The sequence below is a fragment of the Astyanax mexicanus genome, chromosome 13, assembly GCF_023375975.1.
Source record: "Astyanax mexicanus isolate ESR-SI-001 chromosome 13, AstMex3_surface, whole genome shotgun sequence".
Taxonomy (NCBI): Eukaryota; Metazoa; Chordata; class Actinopteri; order Characiformes; family Acestrorhamphidae; genus Astyanax; species Astyanax mexicanus.
The window spans coordinates 38,219,978-38,233,959 of record NC_064420.1 but is presented as its reverse complement, the minus strand read 5'-3'; the positions used below and the strand labels follow the sequence as shown (position 1 = coordinate 38,233,959).

Sequence of the window (13,982 nt, the reverse complement as noted above, 5' to 3'; positions counted from 1 at the left end):
TCTTTTTTAACAGCTGCTGACACCTTGTGATGATGGACATCACCCATTGGAGTGATGTGGGGAGAGAGCGCCATCTAGCCACCCAGAGAGACCAAGGCCAATTGTGCTCTCTCGGGGCTCTGGTAGCTGAATGGCAAGATTTGTTGTTCATTTTGAACTGCAGTGGGCACTATGACATGCATGAAGTTTATCACATCACTGCAACCAGTGTGGCATCATTATCTATGACAGATGACAGCCAGCATCACAATAAGAGTGATTTATTCTATTTACTTCATTAGAACGTCAATATCCAAACTATTCAAAATGTGACTCTGAACATGTGCTAGTTTCTATTTTTTTTTTTTTACAGCTACAGGTATTTTTAAGTCATACTGAAGCCAACAGGGGGTGCTGCACCCTACTTCCCATGGCTATGGCGCCATCTATCCATCTCCTCTGGCTGCTGATGGTGAGGAAGCATGACCCGGGTTTTGAACTCACGATTCTCGAGTCACAGTATCCGTGGCCCTTGGAGCAATGCGAACATGACATTTTGATACTGTAACATATGTCAAACTGTTTGAGGGCAGAAATGAGGAAAATGCAGGCTTAGTTTTTCATGATGTTGGCCTTTAAAATACAATTACTCATGTTTTTTTTTTTGGGCAGCACCTTTCAGAAAGAAGGAAGGATTAAGGATTAAATGTCATACAAAAGAACAAACAAACGAACAAGCAGGTGAAGTAGCCACGTCAGTTGTTGTTTTACACTTTATTTCATGGTGGTAGGAACACAAGACACAAGTAATAAAGTTAGTAATGGTAACGTCATGCCACTCTCATTCTGAGCACTGCCCTTCAGGTATAGTTGGATCAAAAACAGTAGTTTACAAAGGCCAGTATGGGAATCCACTCGAAGACATAAATAAGATACTGAAAATAGTATTTTATACAGTAAATATTATATTCGTAGAGCCCAGAACTGCTATTTCTCGAGGCGTTCTGGGATATTCTCAACAGTATTAATACAATTATTAACAGGGATGTCATTAATCTTACATGATGGGTGTGATGATCGATCGAGGATGGGGCCAATGCGACGGCTAATGCTGTAATAAAGTGAGAGCACAGAACGGTATGGGGTTTTAAGGCATTTCTCAGACAGTTTGGGTCCAGACAGAGGAGTTTTTATGTTGTTTTACTTTTTTTTTATTATTATTATTATTATTTTTCCATCTGCCTGGTCCTCCTCATGAGCCCTGCACTTTATCCTTTCAGCACCTTCCATGCATGCAGCGGGGTGGGGGGAAAAGGTGGTCCCACTGGATGACGTTAATGAAAAGAAAAAAAAAAAAAGAAAAAGAAAGAACCGGTAACAGTAAAAGATAATAATGAAACAAACAAAACAAAAAAAAAACAGAATAGAAAACTGAAGACTGTCCTGTGTTGCTGAAGAGAGAGGTAAGGAAGTGTGAAATCTAGTGTGGATCTATACTATACACTACACTAGATATAGTGAGAGGGTTTGGATACTTGTCGGCTAATGCAGATGAAAACGGAGGGTTCTGTTTCCCTGAAACACTAGAAATCCTGCGTAATGCAGGTCCATATACAGTATAAACCAGTATAAACCAGGATGCGTAATGTGAACAGACAAAGTTGGTTGGTTTGGTTCAAGAACTGACTTGATTCCAGTGTATAATACTAAAACAAAAGGTCCACAGATGATGCACATGACTGACTCATTTACATTGAGGATAACTGCAGGGCTGTACATAATAGTCTCAATTCTTTAAAAAAGAAACAAACAAAAAAAGAAGAATAAGAATAAGAAGGAAATTAAAAACTGCAAATATAAAGATTTCAATTTCTTTCCACAAAGAAGAGATAAGCATACTATGAACAGGCATATTTTTGTGTCTCGGATTATCGCAAATCAGTTCAGAACTCAGGACGTATTGAAAGCAGGGTATTTCTCGTACAATGTCTGGGTCAGCAGTACAAACAATTGCATCACATTTGTCTTCAAACATGTTACAAAAAAAAAGAAAGAATCATTTTTTCGATATAACAAACCCATGCATTATTATTATTTTGATTATTTCATCGTCGTTATTGTTATCGATACGTTTGCTTAGTCTAACCGCTGCTGAAGAGCCACAGTCAGTAAACGCAAGGGTCTACACGTTACGTCACATCCCTTTGTTTTATCTCAAAGCAAGTGCTGACAGTGTTTGTTTGTCTTTTTTTTTAGTTTGTTCTTAAAGCATCGTTCTCATTCTCGTGAAGAAATTTATTTATGCTGTCCAAAGGTGTTCTGGTGAGCGAAAACCCCACACTTTTCAGTGTTCTTGCATCCGTTTGGCGTCTTCAGTTGTCTTCTGTCTCCTGTCTCTTCTCTATCTGTCTTTATTCTTGTGCTACAGTGCCTCCCTGTGGCCAACATTGTAACAACAACATTGTTTTTCATTCAGTTTCTCCTCAGCGTTTGTTCTTTTTTTCCCCCCCAAGGTCCAACACGAACAGAAATTCCGACAAGGGACAAATATATAAAAAACATATCCATCCCTTTCTTTCAACTTAAAAAATAAAGGAATCAAATCCCAGATCAGATGAATTCTTCTGAATCTTAAGAATCATTAACATTTTCAGAACAGCCCACATGAACTAATCCATTAAACTCATATTCATCAAATGATCTTTTTCATGTTTTAGTTGTTGTTGCCCTGAACGGAAGTAGATTAAAAGTAAGACTAAGAGAAACCAAGAAAAAAAAACAACAACAAACGAAACAACCCAACAAAACAAACGTACAAACCAACAAACCAACAAACAAAAATAAATCAACAGGACTGCATGCAGCAAGTCAAGTGGTCAAATTCTGTAAAGTCTGTACTGTCTATTAGATACGGTGCACGACACATGAGACGGACGAGAGTTCTCCGTGATATATTCACAGTCTCCTGGACTTCGGAACTATCTAGGTTTTCTACGAACATCTGATGAAGACGCTCAGTTCAGTTTGACGTGAGAAAGAGAAAGAGAAGAAGAGACATATTGGCGGTTTATGATATGTTGGTTTTTAATGATCTTAATCTTTCCGGGATGCTAAACGCTAAAAGCTAGAAGCTGAAAGTTCGTTCACTACAAGCTCAGTGATAACAGGGAGCTCGGTAGCGGCGCTTACATAGCGACGTTAACATCAGGAGGCCCGGTTAGTAGCGTGAAGCGACATTTTGCACATTTGTTTTCGCTTGGTTAGCTCAGTTAAGAGTGACAGTCCATTCCATTGTAGATAAAGCAGGGAATCTTAGGAATGGTGGGAATTCCTGGAATCGCAGGAAGCGCAGACGCTTTGTTGGTTAGGACGCTGCAGTCAGAAGCAAACAGGCAGCGATGATCTGCAGCAGATCTGCGGCGGCTCAGTGGAATGTACTGTGGCGTTGGTAGGAATTATTATGGCACAGAGAGAAGGCAATCAAGAGAGGACAAACAGCACCAACCTTATTCGCCATTTCAAGTAATGAGCAAGGTAATGTTTCATATATTCATATTTATATCTATATATATATATATATATATATATAGAGTTCTATTTTTTGGTGCTGGTAAAGACAACACCACGAAACAAATAATACGTGTTTTCTCTTGTCTTGCGAAACCATGTGTAGGACTGCAATTCGAAGAAAGACTATGGATGGAGGCGCGGATAAAAACGAACCAAAAAAAAAAAAATATATATATATATATATAAAGTGAAAACAAAAACAAAACGAAAAAAAAAAAAAAAAACGAAAAAAAAAAAAAAAAAAACAATGTTTCTGTTTTTTTTTTCTCCAATATAAAAAGCGATGAAAAGTATACAAAAATAGAAAATAATTACAGCAGTAGACATGGCGTTGGGAGGGAGGTGGTGCCAGGCTATTTGGCTGAACAGTGTAATATTTTGGGGCTGTTTAAGGCGTCCTCCACTAGATGCAGGTCCACCCCGTCCACTATCACATCTTTCACACAGCCCATGAAGCCCGTGCTGTAGGCCTTAGGCAGCCGGCGGGCTACGGACAGCTCCTCCAGACCACCTGAAGAGAGGAGAGAGAGAGGAGAGGAGAACGGAACAGTGAGCGAATGCTGATTTGAAAAAAGTAGATTTCCATCCATTAAAGTGCTTTACTATTCCGTTCGTTATTTAATTACGCAACCGAACACGAGAGGGAGTGTGTTATCGCGAGTAACATCATGATGTTATTCCCTCTAACACACGACCTCGAGTGTGAATGTTGCTTTTATGCAACAGTTTTTTTACAAAATGAATAAAAAAAATTATAATGAATATGCTTTAATATGCTTCCGCCAAAAACTAGTTCCATGACAAGTGAACTGTAACAGAACTGTACCTATGGTTTATACAGGCTAACACCACGAACGTTAGCTTGAAATTAAAAATGGGGGGTAAAGGAGTTGGTAAACATTAGGACCGTGAAATAATGCTGAAACTCTCTTCTGCTCCATGGAGTCGTCTTTATGTGAAAGCTGTGAGTTTGCGAGCTTTTCTGCCTGTTTGCTGGGTGGTGTTGTTTAGCTAGCCGGCTGGCTAACTGCGCCTGCAGAACTGTGGTTAGGTTAGTGTAGCTTGCTTTAGCTCAGCATTACCTTAGCCTGGCTGGTTACTGTTCCGGCTATCAGACTGTGGCCGAGGTGACTAATGGATTGAAGTGCGCCATGGCTGGGCGCTAGCCTGTGCTAAGCTACTGCTGCTGCTGCTGGAGGTGATGATTCAAAAATGTCTTGTGTGTATATGCCATTACTCAGCAACGCGTCTGCAGAGTGATACATACATACCGTGGGGTCGGAACTAACTGTTGTATAATCACTTATATTATTCTATGTTGTCTGTATCATTCTAAAACTGTATGTTTTGTACTGTAATGGCCACGACTAACAGTATAGCTTTGCTCACTTTTGATACATAATTGTGTCACAAACACTTTTGTAACCTAATGGTAACATGCTAGACATAATCTATCTTCACAACTCATTTATTTTATTATGTATATCAATCAGATAATGTTTGATCGGCAATGTTATGGAGTTCAGTCCTGTGCACTGAAATTCAGTGAGCAGATTCCAGAATTCCAGTATAGTGTTAACCTACTCCTTCTATAAAGGCACAGAGGCAGCAGAGGTATTCTAATCCAGCCTGTATGATAGTTCACAAAGTCAAGTGTGTGATTCTGGAAGAAGGCTTGGGTACAGAGTGCAAAAAACAAGGGATGACAGAAAGACAGAAAGAGGTGGTGGAGGAAGGGGGGGTGTTTCTCAGTAACAGGTGAACAGATCAAACAGTGTTGTTGCGCGGGCAGGTTGAGGGGATGCGCTCTGACAGTCTGCGAGCGAGAGCTAAATTCCGCTCCCTCAGGGCCTCGGCGTGTTTCAAACTCCGGAGTCGAGTCTCTGAGCCGCAGCACCGCGAGCAGCAGCAGCAGCAGCTCCTTCATTCCGCGCAACAAAACAGACCCTCGCAGCTCATCTGCTCGCTGTGTTTTCCTCTACCCCCTGTCCTCTTTAATCAGCCGGCGTGCTTTCGGAACAGGAGCGTCGACAGGACTAATTTCATGCGAGTTACAGCTGAATAAGTAAATAAATAATGAGATACGAAAGAGGGGATTTTAAAAGCTGGCTCTTGATGTGCAGGGCTGCCTGAGGATAATGTATTCTAGCTGCGGGGCGTCCGCAGCACCTGTTCCTCTGCCGTACAGAGCGGGGGTGGCGGGCCCTCTGCTGCCTCTCTGCGCAAACACTCTCGGCCTGGCGAAGAATTTTAAACAAATCACTCAGACAGTTCAGCTTTATCACTGAGTTTAACCTTTGTATATGTTCTTTTTCCTCACTAACCTATTCCCAATTCCCAATTCAGACTCTAATCATCGCGGTCTCGACGTTCCGCATGGCTACGTCGGAAGCATGGCAGAGCAATGGCTGCGCATTCATCCCAGCCTCTGATGCATTTTACAGCTTTGCTGAAAAATTAATTGCTCTTGGAGAGGAGGAACACTGCGCTGTAGACTTTAACACGCAACTGTGTTAATGCTCAACTCAACTGATATAACTGAGTCTCTTTCTATGAGAGAGATAAAGAGTGCATAGCTAAACAATAGAGAAATAACTGTCCCACATAAAAATTAGGGTAGTACGATCCAGAACTTAAGTCTGACTCAAAAAATCTGAGGATTCACATTCAATTAATTTAAAATACTGATTTACATATCTGGATCATTTTGTACTGATTGCAATGAGTCTGTATCACTGTAAAGACAGCTGTACTCTGGATGTACAACAATTTGTCTAAAATGTTAAGTTTCTTTGATTTCATAAAAAATGAAAACCTCTGGAATATAATCAAGAGGAAGATGGATTATCACAACCATCAAACCAAGCTGAACTGCTTGGATTTTTGCACCAGGAGTGGCATAAAGTTATCCAAAAGCATTGTGTAAGACTGGTGGAGGACAACATGCCAAGATGCATGAAAACTGTGATTAATAACCAAATTATTCCACCAAATATTGATTTCTGTTGTTTTCTTTGCATTTGTTGAGGTCTGAAAGCTCTGTATCTTCTTTGTTATTTCAGCCATTTCTCACTTTCTGCAAATAAATGCTCTAAATGACAATATATGTTGTTCGTAGTTTATAGAATAAAACAACAATGTTCATTTTACTCAAACATAAACCTATAAATAGCAAAATCGGAGAAACTGATTCAGACACTGAAGTGGTCTCTTAAATTTTTCCAGAGCTGTATATATATATATTTACTACACTATATCGCTAACTATATAATCAATTACGTAATTGCATTAATTATATTTTGCAAATTAAACATACAACAAAACATTACTCATCATTACTAAAGTTCACTCAACCATGTAATTAATTCTCACACTTATTATACTGTATAATACTGACCAGAATACAGTACTTTAAAATGAACACTTGGCTGGAGAAGAGGCTGGAGCAGAGTTTGTACAGCACAAAATATCACACCTGAAATATCAGGTTCCAGTCAGATGTATAAAATGCCTGGATGGTTATATTCTGGCCTGATCTTTCAGAGTGAAGCTGGACGGGTAGCACAGTCCCGCTGTGATAAGACATTTTGGACGGAGCAGATCTACTGCAGATGGGCAGTGAGGAGGGAAGAAGATGCATGTGATAGACGCAGGTGTGTCTTACCCAGCCAAAGGGCACCGTCTGTGTCCAGCTGAGTGGCAGCCAGAGGTGAGGAGCCGGTGACAGCGGCCTCATTACCGACCTGCAGAGAGCCGTCTCTCAGGGCTCTGATAAAAGAGAAAGAGAGGGTTCAGATAGAGAACAATCCCCAATAACAGATCAGAAATATCAGAAATGTGAAAAACACAACTAAAAGTTGCACACAAACACATTTTGATGAATTTTTAACCCTTATACGTAATACCTTATGTTTCATTGGCTGATGGGAGAATTCTCAGTTCTTCTGAATGTAACTCTTATTAGTAACTAATTAGGCCATGGACATTTTACATTGTTTGAATGAAATTGTTTGAGAATTACATCATGATTATAATTATACATATTAAATTACAATTACAATCTGCATTATAACACAACTACAGTAATGAACCACTGATTTGATATTAAAAAGAATAGCCAGCATTATTTCGACCCTAAGTATTTCATTAGCTGCATTAGTTGCACTGTGTGAGGGGTTCATTAATATAAACTGACATGCCAAAACTCATGGGACACCAGTATGCAAATTGACCATGAACTATTACCTCAGGTTAGAGCTTGGGAAGAGTCACACCTGTATAAGTTGTGAGGTGTTATCTTGTGAGTGTCAGTGCATGGCAAAGCAACATGAATTTGAGCAAGACTAAATAGTCCATTTTAGATAGAACGGACATTAACTTATGTGGTAATTTAAGTGTGCTGTGAATATGTTATAGAAGGCATTACCACCCACAATGGACAGTGCAGTGGGTGGTAATGATAGTGACCTGCAGTTTCTGGCTAGAATTGACCATGGGAACATAAGAAAGACTCTGGAAACCAGGGGATCTGATACTAGTTTTTGTTTCATGACTTTTAGCGTGTCAGTATATTGTACCACCTTAAATTACACAGTGCAAAAAACCCTGCACCTTCATTTCTTAATTTTTCCCTTTTTTATATAATCTAAATAATCTGGCAGTTAATTTTCGACATAGTGTCAAAATTTCAAAGAAATTTCTAAAAGTAATGCTATATTTTTTGTTATATGAAACAGGACCATTCTATAAGCATGGGCTGCAGTCATGCAAAAACCCTGCACCTCCATTTCTGACTTTTTCATTTTTTCCAATAATCTGATTAATCTGGTAGTTATTCTCGACATAATGTCAAAATATTAAGATGAATCAACTAATAGTAATGCTATAATCGTTTAAAAATATAAAACAGGACCATTCAGTAAGCATGGGCTGCAGTTATGCAACAACCATGCACCTCAATTTCTGACCTATTCACTTTTTTTCCACATAATCTGAATAATCTGGCAGTTATTCTCAAAATATCAAGATGAATCAACTAATAGTAATGCTATATTTTTTGTATATATAAAACATGACCATTTGATAAGCATGGACTGAATAATCTGAATAATCTGGCAGTTATTCTTGAATTTCAAGATGAATCAACTAATAGTAATGCTATAATTTATTTTTCATTTTTTTGGAGATACAAGGTTTTTGCAAGGTTTATGAAGCCAGTATAACATGAGGTCCAGACATGTCTAAAGCAGTAAGAGGCGACAGCATACCTGCTGGCTTTAATGCGAATCCAGCGATTGGTGTTGACCCGCACCGTTGAGCGCAGGACCACGGGCTTGGAGCCCAGGTCGTAGGTCATTTGAACGCGGCCATCCACAATGGCCAGAGCGATGTAGTCGGAGCGCTCCACGCCCTTTCCGCTCCACAGGATCAGACCGTGAGTGGCCTCTGTTTTGATGCTCAGCTCGAATTTGTTCACCAGCAAGGCCTTCTCGCTGCAACGGGGGAAGAAAAAAAAAAACAACACAGAGATGAGTGAACTAAAATAAAACGGAGGTGAGCGGTCATGCTGTGATCAGAGGGCTGTACCCTACTTTTGTAACACTGAAATTCTGCACTCCTGCACTCCTCCTGCAATGCTGTGCTCCCCTGAGGACGTGTCTGTGTGAGGATCTAACAGCCTCCCTGCTGATTTAGCAACAGACCTCACTTCATTTTAAGTGAAGAGAGTATAACTTAATGTAGCCCAGGTCGCTTCCTGCAGTAATTATACCAAAGACTTGAAGCATTGCCTGGACCTTGCTTGTAACGTGTATATAGATGACGTCCTGTTTACGAGCACAGATAGCGGAGTAATGAGCCAATGTGTACTAGAGCAGATTGCGAAGGTACTCAGATCCTGAGGGGTCTTCACGGTTCATCAGTAAACTAGGCCACACTGCAGGGAGGATGGAGAACTGGGGGTGGGGAGGGATTGGCACGTGAACGTGTCAGTGAGCCCGAGTGAGATAGGGAGGCTGCTGGTGACACACTTTAGGCTAGTGAGGTAGGAGTTAAGATGTTCTACTTCATCCTGTGCTCCCCCCCCCAGGCTTAGCAGCTCTTTTCCTGCATGGGGGAGGGACTTAGGAGGAAGGATGCTCTTATATTAGCTGCTGTCTGATCTGTTATTTGATCTGCTCCCTTGCTGCTTGCTCCCTTGATGTGGGTCTCTGGGTTGAGGGGTGGAAGTGGGGGTGGAGGGGTGGAGGAAGAAGGGACAAGCAATATCCCCGGGGATGCCCTCTGAGTCAACTCCATAGAAGGAGGGGTGATATATATATACACTGTATACAAATACTTTTGTACATATATTTGTTAAAAAATATACTGTATAAAATACATTAAATACCTAAAAAAAACATGTTATTTACAACACTGAATCAGAAGAAGCTGAGACAGTATAGACTGTGCATAAAAAAAACCATATTTTCTTATATTTATTGGAACTTCTATTCCATTGCAGACCGTATGAACCCAATATATTTTATGTTTTTTTCTGGTCAACATCATTTCTGCATATCAGGCTTGCATCATCCGCTGGGACCCCTTTGGGATCCCTCAGCACTACTTCAAGAGCTGTTATTCATCAGTGGCTGATAGAACCACAGAGGCAAGGGACTACTTTGTTACGTCTTTGTTAAGTACGGTACAACAATTGCCTATTGCAACTTAAAATTCCACTTTGTGTTGACCTAGAGACATGGAACGGACCATGATATAGTCATACAAATCAGTTCCTGTCTGTAGTATATTAATACACTGACCAGACATTGACCAGACAAAACTAAATTATATCTCTTGATTTCATACCATCTGCAATGAAATTAAACTTTAACATAACATAAATTAACATAGCTGTAGTATCAGTGTAATAATACTTGGCAATGCATGTCCTTTTTCCAGATATGAATCAGCTAAAGACAGCACAGCTCTCCCTCATCTAATTTTTCTAAAATCATTGCCTATTATCTGTTCCTCATCCATTATTGCTGACATCTGATTACATCACCTAACATTGTCCAAACCTATCTTGTAATGAGGTAAAAAAAAAAAGAAAAAAGAGGTAGGAGTTGTCGCTTGGGTCAGCAGGGACATGTTCATCACCACACGTACCCACACCTCCCACTCCCACCTCCCATTCCCACATCACCAACCACACACCTCTCACTCCCTCAGCTCTGAGCACTCATACACACAATGGCTATTTTTAAACAACAGCTTCTTTGTTCTCTGCAGTTATTGGCATCAAGAGAGCCACTCCTGTGAAAATGTAAGTGTGTGTTTGTGTGTGTGTGAGTCAGACTAGTGTGATGGTGTGTGGGCCTGGGCGTTGTAAACAGGTAACACAAACAGAAGCAGGACAAGTGACGACGACAAGAAAACAACAGAAAAGAAAAAGGCGAAACAAACAGGACACAGGACAAGACACGACATGACACGGAACAGATTTAACACAGTAAACACAAAGAAACAAATACATAACAATGGACACAAAGACAGCTGAACACAAAGGTGAAGAAAGCAGCTGGAGAGTGGACATGAATCTTCACGCTGCGCTGGAGAGACCTCGTCTGGCATCATTCGCCAAACTGTGATCTCACCGGCATTGTCCATTTGTTTGTTTGCTGAAGCCTCATGAAGTTAATAGTTAGTCATAAATAGTCATACGGTTTCTTACAGATGACCCCGAGCTAGAATCAGAGTTTTGACCCGAATTCTGAACCTTGGGTAATTACCAAAGCTACGAATTTGCCTTTTAGCTCAGAGTCTTTAACCTGGCGATGAAGAAAAGAGCCTAGAGTCAACCGCTGCATGTCGTCTCCAATACGGGGAGCCATCAGGTTGCTTTCCCGCTGAGCGCACCGTGTGTGGGTGCACTCCGGCAGGGTGCCAGGTCTTATTAATCAAACCCACCAAGCAGAGGAACGCTAAGAAACCAGGCTGCGCCTTGAAACCCCACCTCCCCTGGAACGATTCCCCCCTCCACTGTGCGCACCGCTGCCTGTGCGCATCGCCGTGTGCGGGCTGGCTACGTCGCTCGTCCCGAGAAAGCACCCGGTACAATTGGAAATAATGACAGACCTCCTTTTCTTTAATTAAAAGACAAAATTTCATTATGCAAATTGTGTTAGATGAGGCCTTGATGGAGTAAAGCTGCATAATTATTTGGTGTAATTGAATTCCTCCCCTGCGAGACACATGTAATGTGCTGACTGGACTCTTTCCACACATTTTTTCCCCCTCCGCCACGGGGCTGACAGCCAGGGCGGCTAACTGCCATTCCTGGGCCACTCCAAAACTGCTCTTCTCGTGATCACTCTACCATTAGGAATCACCCCTGCAAGCCTCCACGAAATTCTTTGAAGTGGTGCTTAAACATCAAACTCTGACTTTCGTCAATGTACACAGATCATTGAAATTGACCCGGGATGAGGGCTCAGTTAATAAAACCAGCTTTTAAAAGGGACTTGTGCAATGAAGTGGTGCTTCACGTCCATTACTCCTCATACAAGTTCAAACGGCTTCAGGAGTCAGCTCAGGGAACTGGCTAAGTCCGTTCCATTCACTCTGTCCACCCGTAGGGGGCAGTGCTTCACTCGGGAACAGCCTTAACTTAAACACTATCTCGGTGCCCTCTCAAGAAAGACAAGATCAAGTGCATCCGTCCTTCTTCAAATAAAGGCAGAGGGATCTGACATTTCTTTCCGCTGCTATTGTTCGTCAAACCATGACCTTCAGCCCGTGTGGAGGAGGAGGAGGAGGAAGAGGAGGAGAAAGAGGCTGTAGAGTAGGAGGGTGGGCAGCATGCAGGCAGATGCAGCTCAGACAGGGGGGACTCACCTCTGGTCAGATGGATTCTCCAGTGACTTGGGGCTTAGAGGACAGGGGAGAAAATGAAGGGCATGCAATAAGCTCAAAAGGGCGAAGGGAGAAACCCTTTGCCACCCCCACTGTGGGGTAGAAATAAGGCACTGAGGCCAGCGAGGGTCTGTTCCAGCGGGCTGGACTGGGGCAGTGGTGTTAGATCTAATCTAATATATCTGTGATTAGGCTAGTAAAGGTCAAGTAATGATGTCATCAGAAGATCAACACTGCCAAAAAAAACAGCTCCTTGGACAAGAATGGCTTTTGGAACCTTTAAAAAAAAAACTTTCCAGTGGATGTTTGAGGAACCTTTTTTTTTAGATGTAGACCGGGCTTACAGCTCACTCGCTTGCTCACATTTAGCAGGCAGAAGAGTCTACACAAATGTAAACATCTTTGGTGCTTTGCATCACTGACACTGTGTGGACTGTTTTTTTTGTTAAGGGTAGGTAAAGTAAAGTAGTAGGTTTACAAAGAAAGTTTAAGATGCATCAAACTATTGTCAAATTGAGGAGTCATCCTCTAACATCACAAAAGTTTCATTGTTCTGCAAAAACCATCCAATACTTGCATGGAATTATGACAGACGCTACACTTGTATGTACAAATGTTTGGCAAGATAGAATCAGAAAGTCTTGCCACTCTAATGAAACTAGCCCAAAGCCTGCTGAGCTGATACTGAAGATAATAAAATAAAAACACTAGTGTCTAACCCTTCCAAATTTCTCGCATAAAATTGAAGACTGGAACTCCAAATTGGCACCAAATTGTGGGGAATTTGCTCAATACACACAACAGTTTCTTCAAGTCCAGCCAGTTAAGTGAGTGAGTCAGTGAGTGAGTGAGCAAAGTGAGCGAACGATTCCTATAATCCAATATCGAGCTTCCTCAAGCAAAGCCAATCAAAAACAAGGCACTCCATCATGAAGGAAATGGGGTCAAACATCCAATTATGAAAAGGCAGTGGTAGAGAATTGGTCCCTGAAATCATGGGGCATGGGGAAATTGATCCAAGGTTGCAGAGCAAAGGAAAGAGAATGAAGACAGATGACCAGTCCAGTAAAGAGTAACAGTTAATATTACTATATTCCAGCCAGCTACAGGCCCAGTGTGTTGATGTCTTCTGAGGAATTCATTAACTTGAGTGACTCTACAAAACCAAATCATGTTGAATTGATGACACTCGTTCGAAGGGGCTGGTCAGCGCTCTTGGCTAAGATTAATTCTAAACTGGCTCTTCATTTATACAGGAAGTGACATGAATTAAACCCTAGGCCATTGCCAGAGCTGCTGAAGAAGGCCTTGCGCTTAACTAGTATTGATGCCTGAGCCGGCCCACTTACTCTATCGGTCTTTCATTACGTCTCTATTCTTCGGCCAGTGAAGGCCTTTATTCTTGAAAGGCAAATCCTTGATTAATATGTCACTTCCCGTCTCAGCCTCGGACGCAATTATCAGAAATCACGGCTAATGATTTGACAAACAAACTGACATGGCTAAAATGCGGAAGGGGAATTTTTCCACAGGAG

General features: G+C 41.4%; 1 protein-coding gene across 10 annotated transcripts in view; it reads right to left on the bottom strand.

Moving 5' to 3' along the window:
- Positions 1-721: 721 nt before the first annotated feature.
- Positions 722-13,982, bottom strand: part of agrn (agrin) — a 356,879-nt gene continuing 343,618 nt past the window's right edge. For 5 of the 10 annotated variants that reach the window (XM_049463009.1, XM_049463012.1, XM_049463010.1 and 2 more), the window contains 4 exons: positions 12,430-12,462; positions 8,817-9,041; positions 7,214-7,317; positions 722-4,060 (listed from right to left, as the gene is read on the bottom strand). In XM_049463009.1, coding sequence (XP_049318966.1) covers positions 3,903-4,060; positions 7,214-7,317; positions 8,817-9,041; positions 12,430-12,462 — 520 coding nt within the window. In that variant the 3' untranslated portion in view covers positions 722-3,902. The remainder of the gene's footprint in view (positions 4,061-7,213; positions 7,318-8,816; positions 9,042-12,429; positions 12,463-13,982) is intronic. The other 5 variants (XM_049463013.1, XM_049463014.1, XM_049463015.1 and 2 more) reach the window with 1 other exon arrangement.